The 21,569-nt window shown below is 40.8% G+C and overlaps 1 protein-coding gene across 1 annotated transcript in view; it reads right to left on the bottom strand.

The window, feature by feature from the left end:
- fsip1 (fibrous sheath interacting protein 1) overlaps positions 1-21,214 on the bottom strand; it is a 64,283-nt gene extending 43,069 nt beyond the window's left edge. Inside the window, exons 1-9 of the mRNA XM_020501084.2 lie at positions 21,004-21,214; positions 20,710-20,887; positions 17,296-17,353; positions 17,022-17,191; positions 16,849-16,930; positions 16,460-16,555; positions 13,142-13,278; positions 12,847-12,960; positions 8,901-9,068 (exon numbers count right to left, since the gene is read on the bottom strand). Coding sequence (XP_020356673.1) covers positions 8,901-9,068; positions 12,847-12,960; positions 13,142-13,278; positions 16,460-16,555; positions 16,849-16,930; positions 17,022-17,191; positions 17,296-17,353; positions 20,710-20,880 — 996 coding nt within the window. The 5' untranslated portion in view covers positions 20,881-20,887; positions 21,004-21,214. The remainder of the gene's footprint in view (positions 1-8,900; positions 9,069-12,846; positions 12,961-13,141; positions 13,279-16,459; positions 16,556-16,848; positions 16,931-17,021; positions 17,192-17,295; positions 17,354-20,709; positions 20,888-21,003) is intronic.
- Between the last annotated feature and the right edge of the window lie 355 nt (positions 21,215-21,569).

Here is a 21,569-nt window from a genome sequence, read left to right as displayed (position 1 = left end):
GCTGTCAACAGTTTAGTGACATATGTTCAGCTGCGAAAATATGTTCCTATCCATGTTCCCGAATAGATCCCCAAATTAAGCACTGGGTAGCTGTAGGAAAAGGGTTGGAGAACCCATAGCATACAGAGTTTGTGTAGCGAGCGCATTTTCGTCAGTGGTTGATGCATGGAGTGAAATAAGTTGTTATATTTATTTCTCAGCAGCTCATATGAAGCACAGCTCCACTATAAAACCGAAGAAGCCTACCTGGCATCATCCAAAAACATATCGGCGGCAAAGCTCTCGGCCTATTTGAGTGCATACAGATGCCATGTCTTTTTCCCCCCACCCCTGTTCCTTTGTTTGTATCGTTCACAACTAAAGTTGCCAAATAGGTCCTATATGCTAGATTTAGAGTTATTTCAAATTATAACTTTTACACTCAACAGAGCCACTTCATATGTGCACTCACTCCAGAACGGGAAAAATATCCTTAAATTATATTATTCTTTTTTTAAAATCATATAATATAAAATAATGGCTTATAAGTATATCTTGTCAGATAAATGAAAAAGCCTACAGCCTACAGCCTACAGCCTATGGCATGGAGCATAGCCAGATAACATAGGTTAGGTTAGGCCAACTTATTTTCTGTTCTTCTGAAAGACATTTTCGTCATATCATAATGTTTCTTTAGCCCTGACTTAAATAAATCATGGATATTAAATTACGCATGGAGGCCTGGAGATGCTAAAGGTGTTTCAGTTCATTAACGGTCAATTACAATGAGACCGGCAGACCTTTTCATGGCAATAACCTGCTGACAAAATTTCATGACTGCCACAGCCCTACTCAAGACAAAATTAAAATACACTCAATCAATCAGAGTGGTACGAGTTAAGATAACTCCTGGAATCATATCAGAGGTGTGGACATTTATCATATGTTTTAGGTCCTGTACCTGAACAAGTGACATGTCGTTGCGCTAATGTTTTATCTGTGAAGAACAGCCACTGAGACTGATACTGAGCAGTGCCTGCAAGAGTCCAATGTGGGTCCCATCTGTCCTGCTGCTTGCCAAGATAGATCAACAGCTGGATCCCTATTGATACAGACACCACTTCATAGCCCTCCCACTGCAACAAGACAACTAATTAGGTCACATTTGCACTTACTATCTATCAGCATGTGTATTCTCATAGGAGCCATATATTTATTCTGACAGTCGATACATGGCAGCAGCTTGAAAGCATATTGATGCTAGATTTATTCTTGACTACAGTAGTCCAGATTCAGGTAAGAATAACAAGAGCCACCGAAACTGCACCATTCCCTTGTCAACAGACTGAAGAGGAGCCAAACAGGGCCTGTGTTTTCTGAACATAGTAGAAAATAAGATAAACAAAGACATGGCCTGCTGCCCAATAACCAATAATGCAGCAATAATGCAGCAAGGACCACAGTGCATTCTGATCACTGATAATGCTAAAAACAATACACATGATGCACATTGACATAGGGCTAATGCTCTTGCAGGGGCTTAAACTCTCATCCTAGTGCTAACCATGCTCCACCCTGTCGAGCTTGAAAAAGGTTATTCACTGTTTTGCATATCTAATAAATTAACAACATTTTGTTGTCTTGCAGGTGACCTTCTGGCAGGGCTCTTCATTGTAAGCAGTGAAAGATGAATGTGTACTAATGAAAACAGGAACTAGTCTGTGACTCATTCAGAGCGGTGGTTTCTTAGAAAAGCATGCTCCCCTCTCAGGCTGGGCTACAGCAGAGCTTCATATTTGGGCTGTGCCACGTGGACTCTGGCTATCTGCCAAGGCCTTTCCACATGCCTCGCCAAGAGCTCTGCGCTGCGAGAGCTCTGGGGTCTGCCGTGCCGTGCGGAAGCACTGGCTAAGATCCTCTCAGTCAGACTGACGCTTTGCCCAGCCATGACCCTTAATCCTTCTCCCCGCCTCGCAGACAGAGGTGTGAAATGCAGATGTAGCCTCTCAGCACCACCTGCACAGTGATGCCTGGACATAGAGGTCAATCCAACAGCAACAACCCCTTAACCCCACACTACTCAACCGACAAAGACATACACTGCAGCCCACACGGATCTCTCTCAGTATCCCTCTACTTACTAGAGACCTGATTGACAAAGAAAAACATATACACTTAATCTTTCTTTTTTTTAAAGAGGACAATGTTGGATCATATACTGAGTGAACAAGAATATAAACGCAACATGCAACAATTTCAAAGATCTGACCTAGTTACAGTTCATATAAGGAAATCAGTCAATTGATATACATTCATTACGCCCTAATCTATGGATTTCACATGACTGGGCAAGGGCCCACCCACTTGGGAGCCAGGACAAGCCAATCAGAATGAGTTTTTCCCCACAAAAGGGCTTTATTATAAACATAAATACTCCTCAGCACCCCCTCAAATGATCCCGCAAGTGAAGAAGCCGGATGTGGAGGTCCTGGGCTGGCGTGGTTACACGTGGTCTGCGGTTGTGAGACCGGTTGGACATACTGCCAAATTCTCTAAAACGACGTTGGAGGCAGCTTATGGTAGAGAAATGAACATTATATTCTCTGGCAAAAGCTCTGGTGGACATTACTGCAGTGAGCATGACAATTGCATGCTCCATAAAAATTTGAGACACCTGTGGTATTGTGTTGTGTGACAAAACTTCACATTTTAGAGTGGCCTTTTATTGTGCCCAGCACAAGGTGCACCTGTGTAATGATCATGCTGTTTAATCAGCTTCTTGATATGCTATACCTATCAGGTGGATGGATTATAATTGCAAATGATCTTTTTGTGCATATGGAACATTTCTGGGATCTTCTATTTCAACTCATGAAACCAACACTTTACATGTTGCGTTTATATTTTTTTTCAGTATATATTTACATCTTTCAAATGTCCTAGTTACAATATTAGCTTGTGTCGAAGTTGACCTTTTACACAAGAGTTCAGCTTTTACAACAGCATGCTGGATCATCAGCAGATGACATTCTGATTGCGGGACATTCCTGAGGTATTAGAAGATGTACTCGTGGGTCATCTGGACTTTATAGTTCCTTCCTGGGGAACTGAGGGTGGTCTGGAGCAATCATTGTTCCGTAGATCAAAACCTCATGGCTTATCTAGTACCCAAAAAGAACATGGAATACAATATTGCACAAATATTATGTCTTATGTCTCACAACAGGCATGCAATACAATTGAACCATATGTAAAGCATGGAGGAAATTATAGTGTGTAATCTTTTTGAAGTCTTGCATGGGTAAAATTTCTCGGCAAAGGAGGACCTATACTAACATCAGTTGTAATCTATTGCCTCTGTGTTTATGCTATTCAACACATCACAACCCAACACTTCAGCTAAAGCATAGGGAGACATTGTAGACTACTAACCAATAGCATCCCCCCTTTAGACCCTTCAACAATATGAAGTAGAGATAACTTTAGCCAAAGAATGACGCACATGAATAAGTTGAGAAACTTATAAGGCACCTCGGGGGTTTGTGGTATATTTGCCAATAGGGCTGTTCTTACTTCTTACACAGGACGCAACGAGTGTATGGATACAGCCCTTAGCCGTGGTATATTGGCCATATACCACCAATCCCTGAGGTGCCTTATTGCTATTATAAACTGGATACCAACGTAATTATAGCAGTAAAAATAAATGTTTTGTCAGCCAATCAGCATTCAGGTATTAAGAACAGCCCTTAGCAGTGGTATATTGGCCATATACCGCACCCCGTTGGGCCTCATTGCTTAATTATACAATGACGTTTATTAAAGGACACAGATTGCTGAACAGGGAGCAGTGCCAGTAGTTAATATATAGCTGGCCAGGGCCATACATTCAGACAAGTAGTGACTGCAGGAAAATGTGTTCATTTCCTGTCCTACTGCTGAACGACTGGCTATATCTATAATATCATTACAACTGTATCAGGCAAGGCAAGTTACTAGGGAATTGATTCCCATAAAGGATTGCCTGCTTTAGGCTATTAGAAGGCATATTTTAAATAGCTTACAGTGGCTTTGTTTCTTAAATCCATGTATCATTGTATCACTAGTATAGGCCCAGGCCTATATCAATCTCATGAGTCTAACATCGGAATAAAAAAGAAAACAAAGCAAGTTAACCAAATAAATAAACACCAGTGTTCCTGTGGATAACACCAATGGGAAACCTGTTTATAAAGAGTCTATAAACCTGTTTCATGGGAATTACAGGCTAGGGAAGGGAAGGGTGTGGAGTACAGTCTCTTTACCCAGGCAAGAAACATTAAAGTGCCACCAGATGACATCTCACTGCTCCCAAGGCCAAGCTCTCTTTACCATCCTGTTTTATACTTTATCCTCAAATGAAGGTTGATACCAGACCGTAGGTTGGCCACCTTGTCATCTCTTGCCTTGGTCGTGCTAGTCTAAATGGCTTGGTGCTCAACTGTGTCAGATTGCACATTGTTAAACCAATGTACTACAAGTTGGACTTTAAAACTAAAGCAGATGCCCAGAAACAGAACATACCTTTTGTATTGTTGCCTTCGGCAGTGTTTTTAATATATCAAGGAGGACATTTTCTTCTAATATTAAGGCAAAGAAATCTACTCCCATCTTCCTATTGGCAAAGGATTAGAGGAACTGATATTGTTCTGATGAAATCTACACCGGCCCCATTTTGTCATATCAATATCACAGTGGGTCTTGGGAAAGAAAAACAAACACAAGTGCTCAAAACGTGGAACAAAACACCTCCTCATACAACGTTCTAGGTCATTCTAGGACTATTTGGAATATTTGTGATTGCTTGAGAGATGACACCATCTGTAAAGTCTCGGCGCAATTTGTTAGTCCTGTAGCGATGGCATGGCAAGATGGGCTAGTCCACATTGCCAAAGCTGCTAAGGAGTTTTAAGATATCAAATAAGCTGAGTTTGCAAAGTATAGGCCTAGTCAACACTCTGCTCATGTGGTGGTCAGCAGGGCGTTTTCTGTGTTGGTCTCTGACTCACCATTCAGTGCAGTGAAACCATAGGTTTCTTCAAAACCCACAAAGTGACCTCATAGCCTTATAGCAGAAATAACCTGCCAGCACACAACAATAGCAATGCTGGAGTTACGAGGCAAACGTTAACAAGGCCTTGATATTCTTGGGAGAAAGATCAGGTGATATCGCAACAGTCACTAAGGAAATTGTTCCATAGTCAAATCCCACCGCATCTGCTGCCATGGTGACCACCCCTTTTGACCACTACATTCTCTACCAGCCCCCTCTTGCAGGAATAGCATGTGTTATACAGATATGTAAAAGCTGCACCACTCATCAGCTGATGCTCATAACTGAGTCCCCACCTCTAGATTTAACATGTGGGTGGTACACACATTCCCACACAAACACACTGTAAGGGCCTGGTGCATATACAGTGATGATAGGCAGCCATGTCCACAACTTCTTAGTACCACATTCTATTTGCAACAAGGTAAGGTTAACTATATGTTTATAACACAGGTATGAGATTGACATGAAACATCGCCACTTCCTAGAATAAAAAGCAAAACATGGAAGAGTCCAGGGCCTCTCTTATGTAAGCCTTCCACCTGAGACAGGAGACACCCCTGCCGTGAAAGGGCCATTTGACGGATGCTTCTTAGAATCTGGTTCATGAGCCATTTAACTAAATGGATTTTCAGGAAACCATGCATCTTTCATTTAAATCAGTACAATATCCACCAAGGCCTGCATGCCAGTGTTTTACATTAGAGTGGAGGTATGTATAAAAGAGAACTTCAAAATCAAACGTCAGCGTCAAGTAACTCAACTTGGGCTAGGTCCACCACTAAACCAAAGGCTACATGTCTGACTACAAACCAGGATGTAGACAAGACCACACCCTAACTAAGATATGCGTGAGTGGTAGAAGGTCTCAGTAACTAAAAAAGGCATTTAAAATGTATTTTCTGCCTTGGTCTGAGACACCGGACTCCAAAATAGTAAAAAATATCACTGCGGTATCATGAGATTAAGAATACGATTAAGGAGACACTATTCCATCTGCATGTAGTATGCTGCAACTGTATGCCCTGATGCCTCTAAATGAAAGGGATAAGGTTGTGCCATGTGTGGGGCTGGCACTTCTCTAAGTTGAGCAGCCCTGTCATTAAGCTCTGGGCATGATGGGGTGTTAACTCTTAAACAGTTGCCTCTTCCATGTCAAATGTAGAAGATCATTGATCTGAAATGAGATTGTTCCAACAGCAATCTGTTAGTTGAAGGTTAACATGTGTTTTTCAAAAAGACACACTCTGTTTCATTTTGTATAGTGTGAGCAAGGAAGACCTTTCCAATAAATCACTTTTTCCGATAACTTGGCAGTGTGTGTACGGCACGTAAGCAGGTTACTACAGTGCATCCAAACGGTTTCAATTAGGAGTCAGACTCGTGCAAGCTACTGCCGAGAAGAAAAGCAACCACAAAACAAAAGCATATAATTTTACGACCACCCTTGGATTTACCGCCACTGAGGCAGAATGAAGGACTGGTGTATATAGTGATTTAGAGAGCTTGGGACTATAACATTCTATCTGCCAAAAGATGATTCTCAGATAATTGGCTTTAAAGTTCCAAATACTCATTAGTTTGAATGGTGTCAACAATTTTTATATTGTATTCTTTTGAACTTAACAACATTAATTGGGGTATTCAGAGTACTATATACGTAGAGAACATTGAACAGAACATGTCAATAGCAAAAATTGGACAAAAATGCAGATAGAACAAGGTCTTGATTTATTGACACTTGTTACGGTTTTCTTCTGGTGAAAGAGAGGAGGACCAAAATGCAGCGTGGTTATCTTTATACATCTTTAATGAAAGATGAAAAAATGAACAATATACAAAACAAGAAATGTGAAAAACCGAAACAGTCCTAACTGGTGCAACAAACACAAAGACAGGAAACAATCACCCACAAGAGACCTAAAGAATATGGCTGCCTAAATATGGTTCCCAATCAGAGACAATGATAAACACCTGCCTCTGATTGAGAACCACTCTAGGCAACCATAGACTTTCCTAGACAACTCACAACCCCATAAATCTAATAAACCACTAGACAAGACAAGACACATAAATCACCCATGTCACACCCTGGCCTGACCAAAATAATAAAGAAAACACAAAATACTAAGACCAGGGCGTGACAACACTGTAGTCCAGCTTTAATGCACATGTCATAACTGTGACCATAGCTTCAAGTCCCTGCCCCCTCAGACATGGCAATCAAACTGCTAAAAACTATTTTATGGGCACAGCCGCTTGCAACATCGCACTGGATATATTATTTTTACCTTTCGAAATCAAACTTTGTATGGTCCCTTCAGTGTCACATTCTGTAACTAATATTCTTTGAATGTTTGAAAAGATCTAGGCCTCTGGTGGGAGCATGAGAAAAAGTCAAATCGGACAGGCAGAGATTCATCTACTCCTCTCCAGCACAATAAATACTCAGGACATTACGAAATACATTGTGAACTTGACATTGAAAAGCTGGGATTCCATGGCCATTCTTTTTCCAAGCTGTGATCCAATCAGTGACAGAATTAAATGATACCCTAGATGCTCAAAATTCTTATCCTAAAACATTTTATGACTTCAAAAACATCTTCCCCAGGAACACGGCCTCAACAGAAGACACTGATGAGGATGCCATCTGGCCTAGTGAATTTAGCAATAAGGTTCTGAGATAATTCTGAGTGAGCTAATGTCTGGGAGAAGTCACTAAAGTGAGGACAAAAGATAATCTGGTGCCAATACAATGAACTTAAATGTCCTCAAAAATGGTCTTTACCGAAGAGGTATCAATACTGATTATGACTATTGTTGTCTTTTATTGTATTGATTCCTCTTCTGCAAAGACCCAGTAAATGAGGAGAGCCACAGGAGTCATGCCTTACCAACTCTTATCTAGGCTCCTCAACAAGCTCAGTCTCATCTACCTAACCTGAAGAAAAAGTACATCTTCTGCTTTCCTAATGTAGAAGCTGAATGAATTCCCCTTATTATTCTGCCATTGAAATTCAAATCTAAGATAAATTATATATTCAGTGATGAAATGGTAAACAGTTGAGAGTTGACTTTAAAGTAGCACATAGGTTTTTTTAATGAGCAGATAAATGACCATGCCACTCCAGAACAGTACGTTCAAACAGCACACAAGGAGATGTTGGAATCCTCATGTGAATCAATGGACACAATGTTCCTCTTCCATTGTGGTAGTTCTATGAAGGGGAATCGTTCCCATCATCCTTTGCCTCAAACCCAGATTTTTTTAGATTTGCATATACTTTGCTTTACTGCATTAGCATGGGTAAGAGCCAGATAGATTTGCGCATGCAACATATGAAAAGTGAATGAATATTTATTGGGCAATTCTCAAGCTCAGTCTAGCAGTAACTTAAAAGTAGCCTACAATTTGCTGATGTAGTTGTTGTTGTTGTTTTTTACAATTTACAAGGGGTAAACTATGTTACATTTAGCATGGATGTTGTTGTTGTTTTTTATTTTTTACAATTTACAAGGGGTAAACTATGTTACATTTAGCATGGGTGTTGGGGAAATATGACTCAACATGAGAGTACTAAAGTTAGGGTGCAAACTAACAAAACAAAATCACAAATTTTCCCATTTTATGAAAGTGGGTCTGCCTGAGGTTCAATGAACAAAGCTTTTACAAGAGTCTGTAGTTGATGTCCCACTGTGTTGACCATGTTATGAGTCTTAATGACCTTGGCTCTTTGCAAGTAGAGATGGTGTTTTGAGTAGTTAATGGCACCTTTGTGAACCCAGACCTATTAGGCAGTAGACATTTGGGCTGTACAGTACATACCTGGGCCTGGGGCAGACTGTGGTCAGGGTAGGGGCTTCGCACAGACAGGAAGTCTTCAACAGGAAGGAGAAGCTGCAGTCTGGAGTCAATGTGAATTAGCTGGTCTCGTTCTGTTGGTTCGGGGGTGTAACCCTCACCCGCTTGCACTGGAGCGGCCCACATGTCTCCCTAGGAAGAAGACAACATATAGGCTGTAGTATATGACAAGCGGTCCCTCCCTCCAAGTAGCAAGAGCACAAAAATGTCCCCCAAATAACATCAAAAGAAAAAAGGTTGAGCCCAAAAAACAGACTCCCAACTGAGAATTCTGTCAGAAATACTTGGCAAACCCTATATCTTCAAAACTGAACCGAAGCCATGTCCAAGGTAAATCTACCCTCCGGTTATTATTCAAATATAAAATTGGACTATTTGACCTCCCATCCAAACTACTGTCACAAATTACACACTCTTTACAAAAGGTACTCTAAATACAACTCTTTCTTGCACCCGGAATTCGCTTTTGGAGAGAAGACAGACTACTGGTCACTGCTCCATGGGTCTTGCCAAGAACTCTCCAAAATGCCAAATATTTAACAATTGCCTCTGCCTCACAATGAGTGACTGTCTCGTAAGGCTTACATTATATCATATGAAACAGCAGGTGGATGGTGAGCTCATTTTGGACCCAGTAATGAGCTAAGACTTGTCCAGCAGCCCTACTGCTAAGCTCAGAGATCTCAGTAGCGGCTCCACAGAGAGAGCCAAACCCTTTTACGCTATGATCTCAGTGCATGAAGATGAGTGAACAGGATAATATTTTATCAACAAACAGAGCCATAAAGCTTCCACTACCAACTAGCACAAACCAAAGACTTCAAAATGACCCATCTGAATAACATTATAACCCATTAGTTATATGCCCAGTTACAGTTGTTTTTTGTGGGAGATTACTTTGTGATAAAAAGATGCAGTAATATAGTCGACCAATCGAATGTGAATACAGTAGAATGATAGAATGTGAATGTAAAAAGAGGACCGTCTAATTTCTAGGAGCACAAATTGACACATTAACAGACAAATCAGTCAGCTACTGGATGTGCAGCACAACAGGATTGATCTAGGAGGAGACATGATAAAACAGAGCTATCCAGGGTCCTGGACACATTATTCATTTATTTATATTGTTGAGGCATAGAGAATGACGCACAGAGTTGTTCTTCAACGCCCTGTATCAAAATATCTATATACTGTATTACTGTACCTATGATCTGTAAGATTAATTTAAGGAAAAACTACAGCCAAATCTGAGGAACATTGTGTCCTGTCCTACACTGAAAACACAGTGGGACCTGAGGTACACCTAAGCGATTCACTTTCGAAAGAGAGAAGTCTTCCTGTGTTTATGGAAAGGCAGCCTTTCAAAGAGCACTCAGTGTGATGCCATGTTTATCACCCCAGGTTTCTAGTACAATATGCAGTTGAGGATCGTACTAGTAATGGAGGCAAGGCCATCATGAAAGTGTTTCAGGAGGAGAGACACAGGCGCAGCGCTATGGCCTGTAACTGATTATGAGTCCTACTTGGCCCTGCCAAGTTCCCTGTCTGGGTGCACTTGCCCGCATGGTCACTGTGGATTCCTGACTATCAACATGAAATACGTGCTCCTTATTCAACAGCCATTCATAACAGCACGCCACGCAATAACAGGAAGTCCAATTCTAACCAATAAAAGACCCCAGCATCTATATGTATGCTCCTCTCGGTTTGATATCCGCCACGTAATTACAGCAGTATTGTTCTAAAAGTAAAGGAAACCATCATAAATACAGCAGCCAGACTTCAAAACGTTGGCAAGATGTTCCAGAGATGCATGGCAGTCCGGGTCAGACTAAATGGTACCGTATGTGAGAGAAGTGCTAGTCTAGGTCCTCTCATCAGACGGGCAAGGTTCATCATAACTGACCTCAAAATTCAGGCTTCGCAGCCACAGCTGCCAGCTAAGCCATTAGGGGAAAATTGCACCTAAAAATCAACCATTTGAAGTTTACAGGGTGTGGGTCAGTGGGTGGCTGCAGAACAGAAAACTGTCTGCTCCAGGTGGCAAACACTCTCACAAATTATATTAAACATAGGAATACAGGCGGCTATTCAAATGCACCTGGCACTGCATACGTACAGATTTTCTGCATATACCAATAAACCATAATCCTAAATAAGATTGCTGTCTAATATTCAGACGATGTGGCAATCCCTGTGACCTTTGCATGGCACATGACATCTGGTAAATAACGACTATGGGGAGTCAAAATCAGCTACCGTTGCTGCCAAGTAGTCATTGTTTCAAAACGTGCATATGGGCAATTCAACAGTAACAGAGTCATGCAGAGACTCAGATATTTCACCTTTGGCTTGTTTAACTTTGCAACCATTGTGCTTAGTTTTTTGACCATTAAAATAACATCAAATTGATCAGAAATACAGTGTAGACATTGTTACATGTTGTAAATGACTATTGTAGCTGGAAACGGCAGATTTTTTATGGAATATCTACATAGGCGTACAGAGGCCCATTGTCAGCAACCATCACTCCTGTGTTACAATGGCACGTTGTGTTAGCTAATCCCAGTTTATCACTTTAAAAGTAATTGATCATTAGTAAACGATTTTGCAATTATGTTAGCACAGCTGAAAACTGTTGTTCTGATTAAAGAAGCAATAAAACTGGCCTTCTTTAGACTAGTTGAGTATCTGGAGCATCAGCATTTGTGGGTTCGATTACAGGCTCAAAATGGCCAGAAACAAAGGACTTTCTTCCGAAACTCGTCAGTCTATTCCATGAAGGCTAATCCATGCGAGAAATTGCCAAGAAACTGAAGATCTCGTACAATGCTGTGTACTACTCCAAGCACAGAACAGCGCAAACTGGCCCTAACCAGAATAGAAAAAGGAGTGGTAGGCCCCGGTGCACAACTGAGCAAGATGACAAGTACATTTGAGTGTCTAGTTTGAGAAACAGAAGCATCACAAGTCCTCAACTGGCAGCTACCCAGCTAAACATAGTACCCGCAAAACAACAGTCTTAACGTCAACAGTGAAGAGGCGACTCCGGGATGCTGGCCTTCTAGGCAGAGTTCCTCTGTCCAGTGTCTGTGTTCTTTTGCCCATCTTAATCTTTTCTTTTTATTGGCCAGTCTGAGATATTGCTTTTTCTTTGCAACTCTGCCTAGAAGGCCAGAATCCAGGAGACGCCTCTTCACTGTTGATGTTGAGAGATGTTTTGCGGGTACTATTTCATGAAGCTGCCAGTGATCAACTTGGATTAGCGAACACAACATGCCATTGGAACACAGGAGTGATGGTTGCTGATAATGGGCCTCTGTACACCTATGTAGATATTCCATCAAATATTCCAGCTGCAATAGTCATTTACAACATTAACAATGTCTACACTGTATTTCTGATAAATATTTCGTTATTTTAATGGACATTTTTTTTGTGCTTTTCTTTCAAAAACAAGGACATTTCTAAGTGACCCCAAACATTTGAACGGTAGTGTATATTAAAACATATGCTGTAATTGTAAAGTAGGTCAGCGTTTAGGGCAGTTTAGTTAGGCCACTTCGATTTGATTAGCAAATTACTTCAAAACGGTAGATCATTTAAACAGTTTCTCTGAGTTCTCATGAGTAATGGCCATATCAACAACCATAACAGCTGTGTGAGTAACACAGTGCTTGAAAGACGTTGCTCAATACATGACAAACTATTCACACCATGATAACGAGTGATTACTGGCTACTACTACCCTAAACATAATAAGTGAAATGTTTGTGTGTAGACCAAGTGCTGTGCGAGAGAGACAAATGGTGCAGTCTAGATGAACTCTGTTTGCCACATTTAGACACTTGAAAACATGAGTCCTCCTACACCACATGCTCACCATCAGGGCTGTATTTTGGCCTACCTCACAGCCTGCCTTCCCAGCATTGTCCCCTTCCTCCATGTCTCTGAGGAGCTCCTCGAGACGATACTTCTCCTCCTGTGTCATCTGCACTGGGCCTCCAGCACCACTTGCCAACTGTCATGTTTGACAAAGTAGTGACAACAATCATTCATCAGATCAGATTGTAGTTACTTTCAAATCAGTCCCCTGAGTCTTTGAGTTGAAGAACTATATTAATTTCCCATTGAAAAAACATAACATGAGTAATGTGAGACTCCAAAGTCATGCACTTTGCCCAACATGAACTTTGACATACCTCAATATTTTTCTTCACAAAGTCTTGTTTATTTTTGCCCCTGGGAACCCCACTCTGACTGCCTTCTGACTCGTCTGCCCTCTCTTCGTGACACACTTCAGCCAAGTCTGCTGCTGTGGTGTTGAGGTCCTTTTCACCTGTGAGGGAGTCAGTGGCGGTTAGTACATGTGGCGGTTGGTACAGGAGTGGCGGTTGGTACAGGAGTGGCGGTTGGTACAGGAGGATGTTTTTTTTTTTTCATGAGCATGGCCTTATTTCTATTACAGCATATTGGATGACTGTCATTCATATTCCATTTACCCAGTTCAATGTAACATTGATAGGCTACTACATGAATGATACTCAAATGTTCCATATACCCATCATGAGTTTGCTACAACCTAGCCTATGAATGAATGTTTACAATGTAGATGCACACAGGTCGAGAGAACATTTTGCCTGCATCTAGCTGATCTAGGGTGGACAAATTCAAGTATGTTTATCCCCGTTTCGTTCCATTTGCTTCCGTTTTAGAAACGTTTTTTTAACAGAATCGGCGGAATGAATAGACCCCTGACCACACGTAAACACAGTTCACTTTCATAGCAGCCAGGTTGTATTCCTTCTCGCATCTATGAGCTCTCCTCCTCTCACCTTTTCCCTTCGCTGGCAGACTTCAATACACATCAGCTGTATATGGCCAGGCGAAAAAAACAATCCAAGCCAAGACTCGAAAATTGAGCTCAGATGCATCCTGTTTCAATTGATCATCCTTGAGATGTTTCTACAACTTGATTGGAGTCCACCTGGGGAAAATTCAATTGATTGGACAGGATTTGGAAAGGGACACACCTGTGTATATATATATATACGGTCCCACAGTTGACAGTGCATGTTAGAGCAAAAACCAAGCCATGAGGTCGAAGGAATTGTTCATAGAGCTCCGAGACCTGATTGTGTCGAGGCACAGATCTGGGTAAGGGTACCAAAACATTTCTGCAGCATTGAAGGTCCCCAAGAACACAGTGGCCTCGACTTGGAGTTTGCCAAAAGGCCCCTAAAGGACTCTGACCATGAGAAACAAGATTCTCTGGTCTGATGAAACCAAGATTGAACTCTTTGGCCTGGATGCCAAGCGTCACATCTGGAGGAAATCTGGCACCATACCTACGGTGAAGCATGGTGGTGGCAGCATCATGCTGTGGGGATGTTTTTCAGCGGCAGGGACTGGGAGACTAGTCAGGATTGAGGGAAAGATGAACGGAATAAAGTACAGAGATCCTTGTTGAAAACCTGCTCCAGAGTGCTCAGGACCTCAGACTGGGACAAAGGTTCACCTTCCAACAGGACAACGACACTAAGCGCACAGCCAAGACAACGCAGGAGTGGCTTCGGGACAAGTCTCTGAATGTCCTTGAGTGGCCCTGCCAGAGCCCTTGAACCCAATCGAGCATCTCTGGAGAGACCTGAAAATAGCTGTGCAGTGACGCTCCCCATCCAACCTGACAAAGCTTGAGAGGATCTGCAGAGAAGAATGGGAGAAAATCCCCAAATACAGGTGTGCCAAGCTTATAGCTTCATACCCAAGAAGACTTGAGGCTGTAATCACTGCCAAAGGTGCTTCAACAAAGTAGTGAGTAAAGGGTCTGAATACTTATGTAAATGTGATATTTGTTTATTATTAATACATTTGAAAACATTTCTAAAAACCTGTTTTTGCTTTGTCATTATGGGGTATTTTGTGTAGGTTTACGAGGAGAAATAAACAATTTATCAATTTTAGAATAAGGCTGTAACGTAACAAAATGTGGAAAAAGTCAAGGAGTCTGAATACTTTGCGAATGCACTGAATTTAGTATAGTTTTATCTAAAATTGATTACTTTTTTAAATGTTTCACTATTTCTATTTTTATTAAATTTACTGAGGATGGTCCTGCCCTTCCTCCTCTGAGGATCCTCCACTGCTGGGAGCTGTTCATGCATTTTTGGATTCCAGCAGGTAAACGTGTAAACTTAGTTTAAGAGTTTAAGTTTAAGAACCATTAGAAGGCTCTGTCTAATATCATCCTGAGATGCTTTGGAGAGACATTGTCAACAATCTAAGGAAGTATTCCAAATGACCATGTATCAATTAAAGTTTCTGGACCACTGAAACATCAATTAATGTTTCTGGACTACTGAAATACATGCAATTGAAAAGGGCCCACTCCACAATGTTCATGGCTCTCAAACTATGACTGAGTGACATGTCATCCAGCAAACAGCAAATTCAAAAGATGGGAAAAGTTGTTCATGGATAGTTTGGAGGGAAAGATGTAGCCTATGCGGTGTTTTCAGGAATGAAAGCACCAAGAAAATTGAATACACAGTGAAACCACAAAATAGTTGCATTGTTTCCTAGGGTTATACTGCCATCTAGCGTAGAATAATAAAACTACATTGCAATATAGTCCTAACATTGTTACTTTTTAATTTTTTAATTTTTAATTTCACCTTTATTTAACCAGATAGGCTAATTGAGAACAAGTTCTAATTTGCAACTGCGACCTAGCCAAGATAAAGCATAGCATTTCAACACATACAACAACAGAGTTATACATGGAATAAACAAAACATAGTCAATAATTCAGTAGAACAAAAGAAAAACAAAAGTCTATATACAGTGAGTGGAAATGAGGTAAGATAAGGGAGTTAAGGCAATAAATAGGCCATGGTGGCGAAGTAATTACAATATAGCAATTAAACACTGGAATTTTAGATGTGCAGAAGATGAATGTGCAAGTTGAGATACTGGGGTGCAAAAAGGAGCAAGATAAATAAATAAATACTGTATGGGGATGAGGTAGGTAGATAGATGGGCTATGTACAGGTGCAGTGATCTGTGAGCAGCTCTGACAGCTGGTGCTTAAAGCTAGTGAGGGAGATATGAGTCTCCAGCTTCAAAGATTTTTGCAGTTTGTTCCAGTCATTGGCAGCAGAGAACTGGAAGGAAAGACGACCAAAGGAGGAATTGGCTTTGGGGGTGACCAGTGAGATATACCTGCTGGAGCGCGTGCTACGAGTGGGTGCTGCTATGGTGACCAGTGAGCTGAGATAAGGCGGGGCTTTACCTAGCAGAGTAGAGTAGCTATATTCAACCAGTAGTAGAGTGTTGGAGGCTATTTTATAGATGACATCACCAAAGTCGAGGATCGGTAGGATGGTCAGTTTTACGAGGGTATGTTTGGCAGCATGAGTTACAGGACTAGTTACAGTGTACATTGGCCTACATACAGATATATGAGCAACTTTATGATGTAAAATGTATAATTGTGTTCTAGCATATTTAAACAAACTCACTTTCCTCCACTTGTCTGTTGTGTCTTTCATACTCTTTGTCAGGCACTTGAGTCCCAAACACAGGAGCAAAGTCCAATTCTTCACTGGATCCGTGAGCTATGGAAAATTAAAATGGATTATTACACTTAGCCTGTATATTAATAGTAAATTACCATATTCAAATTCTGAGACTGAATCTAAATAACGTTATCAATTTGCTGTGACATATCCCATACAAAAAAAGGCTGATCAAAAATGGTGATAAACAAAACAAAACGTGATTTATACTGTATATCTTGGAATAGTAATTTGGCATGAGTACATTGTCCTCAAAGCTCCAGTTAATGTGCATTGTAAACAGTATCCACACTGATCTGCGTTCTGGAATTACTGTTTAATATTTCACTTACTACTGGAAGGAGCCAGGGACAAAAACATCCTTGTATTTTCTGCTTCATCTGCCCATTCTGAAGATCTGTTGGGCTTTATCTGCTGCACATAAATAGGTAGGAAACATCCTTTAACATATAGACATTCTTAAAATGTCATTTAATGTGTGTATTCTGCGTATCCCTGTGCTTACCAATAGTTCCTGCCATAGTTTCTGATGGAGCTCCTTTCCTTTTCTCTTGACCTCTTTTTCATTTGAGATCCTTGAAGCCAAGATTTTGTCAAGTATTTTCATTTTCTTGATGGCCTTCTGGAGTTCTGGATCTTCGTTCTCCTCATCAGATACATCTCCAATGGAGTGATCTGGAAAACCATTCAAAGAAATGCATGCATACAAATATGTTCATCCATTTTCTTTTCACTATTCTACTTCCTAAAATGTCATAGTGATATGTACTTATGCCTACCTTTCTCAGGAAGACTTTCATCTGGAGACCTGAGGTTTTCATGTGAGTTGCTGTGATCCTAGGAAAGTAATTGTAACATCTATTCAAACCACAGGTTCTAGGCCCATTGATGGGGAAAGTCAAGAGGAAGTCATGTTTACAGTTAAAAACAGTATAGTTATTTTAACATTAACATTCTGTCTTAAGGGCTTTCCAGACAAGAAGCGGAGTGTCACGTCTTAGTATTTTGTGTTTTCTTTCATTATTTGTTCAGGCCAGGGTGTGACATGGGTTTATGTTATTGTATTTTCGTATTGGGGTTTGTAGTATTTGGGATCGCGGCTGATTAGGGGTGTTGTATAGGCTTGGCTGCCTGAGGCGGTTCTCAATCAGGAGTCAGGTGCTTCTCGTTGCCTCTGATTGGGAACCGTATTTAGGTAGCCTGAGTTCGCTTTGTATTTCGTGGGTGATTGTTCCTGTCTCTGTGTAGTGTTCACCAGATAGGCTGTAATTAGGTTTCACGTTCCGTTTGTTGTTTTTGTATTTATTTATTTATTTCATGTATCGCCGTTTTCTTTATTAAAGATCATGATTAACCACCACGCTGCATTTCGGTCCGACTCTCTCTCAACAAACGAAGAACGCCGTTACAGGAGGCATAGTTTCCCATGAATTTCGCTTTTGCACTTTCAACATTGCAGCCGGCTTTAAAGACGAGTCGAAACTGACTAATCTACAAATCACCTTGCATCATAAATAACTACTCAATATTATTTAAATCTTTCTTGGGCACACCTTGGTGACGCAAATGACGACTTTTCAAATCAGAAAAGTCTACCAATTATGGATATACTGTACCTTCGGAGGTGGGAAAAGTGTTGCCAAACAGGCACGGATCAAGAAATAACCAGCAATATGTTACAATAAGAAACCTTACTAGAGGCAGATATATATACAGTACCAGTCAAAAGTTTGGACACACCTACTCATTCAAGGGTTTTTCTTTATTTTTACTATATTTCTACATTGTAGAATAATGGTGAAGGCATCAAAACTATGAAATAACACATATGGAACCATGTAGTAAGCAAAAAGTGTTAAACAAATCAAAATATGTAATATTTGAGTTTCTTCAAAGTAGCCACCCTTTGCCTTGATGACAGCTTTGCTCACTCTTGGCATTCTCTCAACTTTTGAATGGTAGTATATTTAAAGCAACGTGTAGGATAAAGGTTAGGGTTGACTTGCCTTGTAAGGACTGGTTAACAGTAAAAGACAAAAAGACAAAATTAAGAGAACACACCAAGATGCTCTTACTATTTCTGTATAGTTCAGAAAGTTATCAAAGTTTACATAGAGTTAGTTAACTGCCTTCTGCCACCATTCATTTTCTACTGGTTGAATATAGGCTACACTGCTAAACCCTTGCCTAATAATAAGAGCAGCAGGTAGCCTAGCGATTAAGAGCATTGGGCCAGTAACTGAAAGGTCGCTGATACGAATCCCTGAGCAGGGATTGTGCCCTTGAGCAAGGCACTTATAACCCTAATTGCTCCTGTAAGATGCTCTGGATAAGAGCATCGACTAAAATGTAATAAATCAGACTGTGATACCAATTACTGGTATACAGTCTGAAACAGAGCACTGCAAAAACTTGGAAAGTGTCACGTTCGATGTATGGAGGAGAGCAAGGCGTGAGATGAACAAATCTTCTTTAATAAGACGAAGAACAAAGGGTTAGGTTAGGGTTAGAGGGTTAGGGTTAAACAAACGTGAAGCTATATATGATAAGTGCAGACACAGGCAACTAACACATAGACAAAAACTCACAAAATAACCCAAGGAATATGGCTGCCTAAATATGTTTCCCAATCAGAGACAACGATAAACAGCTGCCTCTAATTGGGAACCAATCTAGGCAACCATAGACATATAAATACCTAGACTAGTGAAAACCCATAGACTTACAAAAACCCATAGACAATACAAAAACACATATATCACCCTTGTCACACCCTGACCTAACCAAAATAATAAAGAAAACAAAGAAAACTCAGGTCAGGGCGTGACAGTACCCCCCTCCCAAAGGTGCGGACTCGCCTATATGGGAGGGTATGGGTGGGCATAACTCCGCGGTGGCGGTTTTGGTGAAGGCGTGACAGAAAGTTTCCTTACAAGCCAGAATGTTGAATCAAATTACATTTGAACTAATGTCGTTCCCAGACACTTCCACCCAAATGTCTGGTGGACCAACGCATCAAGCTTGGCCTTTGTTTGCCAAAACAGAAAGACCTGGACAAATTGGCTTTGGCTTAATCATCTCCCACAACACACCTCGCAGCTAGCTGTGTGATTCACAAAAATGTTCTGATTCAAATAATTTACTCAGTAGGTCACTTCCATAGACTTCTATGGTCACAGGCTTATATGCGCAATAGCCTGGGGATGAGGTTACATTTGAACTTACTCTATCGGTTGTCTGTGTGCAGTTGGTCCTTCATTGGGTCAACATTTTTGCCAAAATATCCATAGGAAAGTATTATTTAAAGTACTGCTGTTTAAATTTCTGTGACATGCGCAAAACCATGTAAAACAGCTGCAAGACTTCAGTTAATATGCATGAATTACATGCATGTGTCTTAGGTCTCGAGCAAACAAATATTCACCACACAGCGAGACTTGTGTGTTGAAGTCGGTTTAATAATTCTTTCCTGTGGATATTTTGTCTACCCAGACCCAAAAGCCATCATCAAAGCCTCCAAACACAGTACAAAAGTGTAAGAAACTCCACCACACCAAATTATTCTAAGGTCCTCAAATGGTTCTTGAACAAACATGCACAGCAACCACACAACACAGCCTCTACATGGGACCTTCAGGTACAAAGCTCCAACCTGGACAGTTAGCTAACATAACCAAATAAGGTGGTGCTTTTATACAATGAGTATACAAAACATTAAAAATGCCTGCTATTTCCATGACATAGGCTGACCAGGTGAATCCAGGTGAAAGCTACAGTGTGATGCCTTATTGATGTCACTTGTTACATCGACTTAAAATCAGTGTAGCTGAAGGGGAGGAGATGGCTTGAAAATCATTTTTTTACCTTTGAGACATGAATTATGTATGTGTGTCATTCAGAGGGTGAATGGGCAAGACAAAAACTTGAAGTGCCTTTGAACCGGGTATGGTTTGTGTCAAGAACTGCAATGATGCTGGGTTTTTCACCACAACAGTTTCCTGTGTGTATCAAGAATGGCCCACCACCCAAAGGAAATTGTGAAACATTAACCAGATACTATCAGGTTCAAACTGTGTCCCGTTCTTGACACATTATTCCAAATGTGTTTTCTTGACTTGACCCTTTACTTCTTGAGGAGCATATGTCAGGTCATCTTGTTCTACACGCACAAAGTGTGCATGCAAGCACATTACCTGCTTATTGTTGGGGGCATCATCGCTAAGGACCACCAGGGACGTCGGGCTAGGATGAAAAACTCTCCCGACGTCAGGCAGTGACACAGTTGATACACGGCTACCCGGGCGAGAACGCTCGTTGGATGCCGGGCGGGAGATATCATCTAAACTGCCTCTCGTAATATCCATAGGTGCTCTGGTAACGTTAACGTAACCCAATATTAGAATAGAGCATTTTGCAATAAGTATATAGGTAAATAAATCAAATGTTCTATTGTATTTTTCGTTAAATTATAAATATAGCCTAGATACCTGATAGCTGTGTAGGCAGGGGTGGTGATGTTTTTCTTTCCGAATGGTAACTAAGGACACAAAAGACCCGGATGTGGTAACTACAAACTTTGAATACAAGGCATATATATGTATTATTAGCATCACGGTTGGTGCAATCTGGAGTCCTTGGGAAGTTGACATTTAAAATGGTAGGGTTAGGTTATGGTTATAGTTAGGGTATATGGGTTTAGAGTAGGGACGTCCCAAGGAACATAGATTGCACTAACATTAGCTTCACAGAAGAAACCCGTAGAAGCATCTATCCACATGACTTCCTGTTTTCAGATTTTGCCTTCAAAATACAAGTCCGAGGTAAAACGCTATGTGTATGATACGATACAATCTTTTTGGCAGCTTCGCATAGTGCGTCATATAAAAATGTGGTTAAAAAAGTATAACCAAATCAGGGAAATGTTTACGAGCATTTCTACTTCATATAAGATAAAGAATATAAGAAGTGCTCCCTGAGTGGCGCAGCGGTCTAAGGTGTCGCTACAGTGCCAGAGGTGTCTCTACAGTCCCTGGTTCAAATCCAGACTGTATCA

This window comes from Oncorhynchus kisutch, linkage group LG14, assembly GCF_002021735.2.
Source record: "Oncorhynchus kisutch isolate 150728-3 linkage group LG14, Okis_V2, whole genome shotgun sequence".
Classification (NCBI taxonomy): domain Eukaryota; kingdom Metazoa; phylum Chordata; class Actinopteri; order Salmoniformes; family Salmonidae; genus Oncorhynchus; species Oncorhynchus kisutch.
This window is presented reverse-complemented; position numbering and strand designations above follow the sequence as displayed.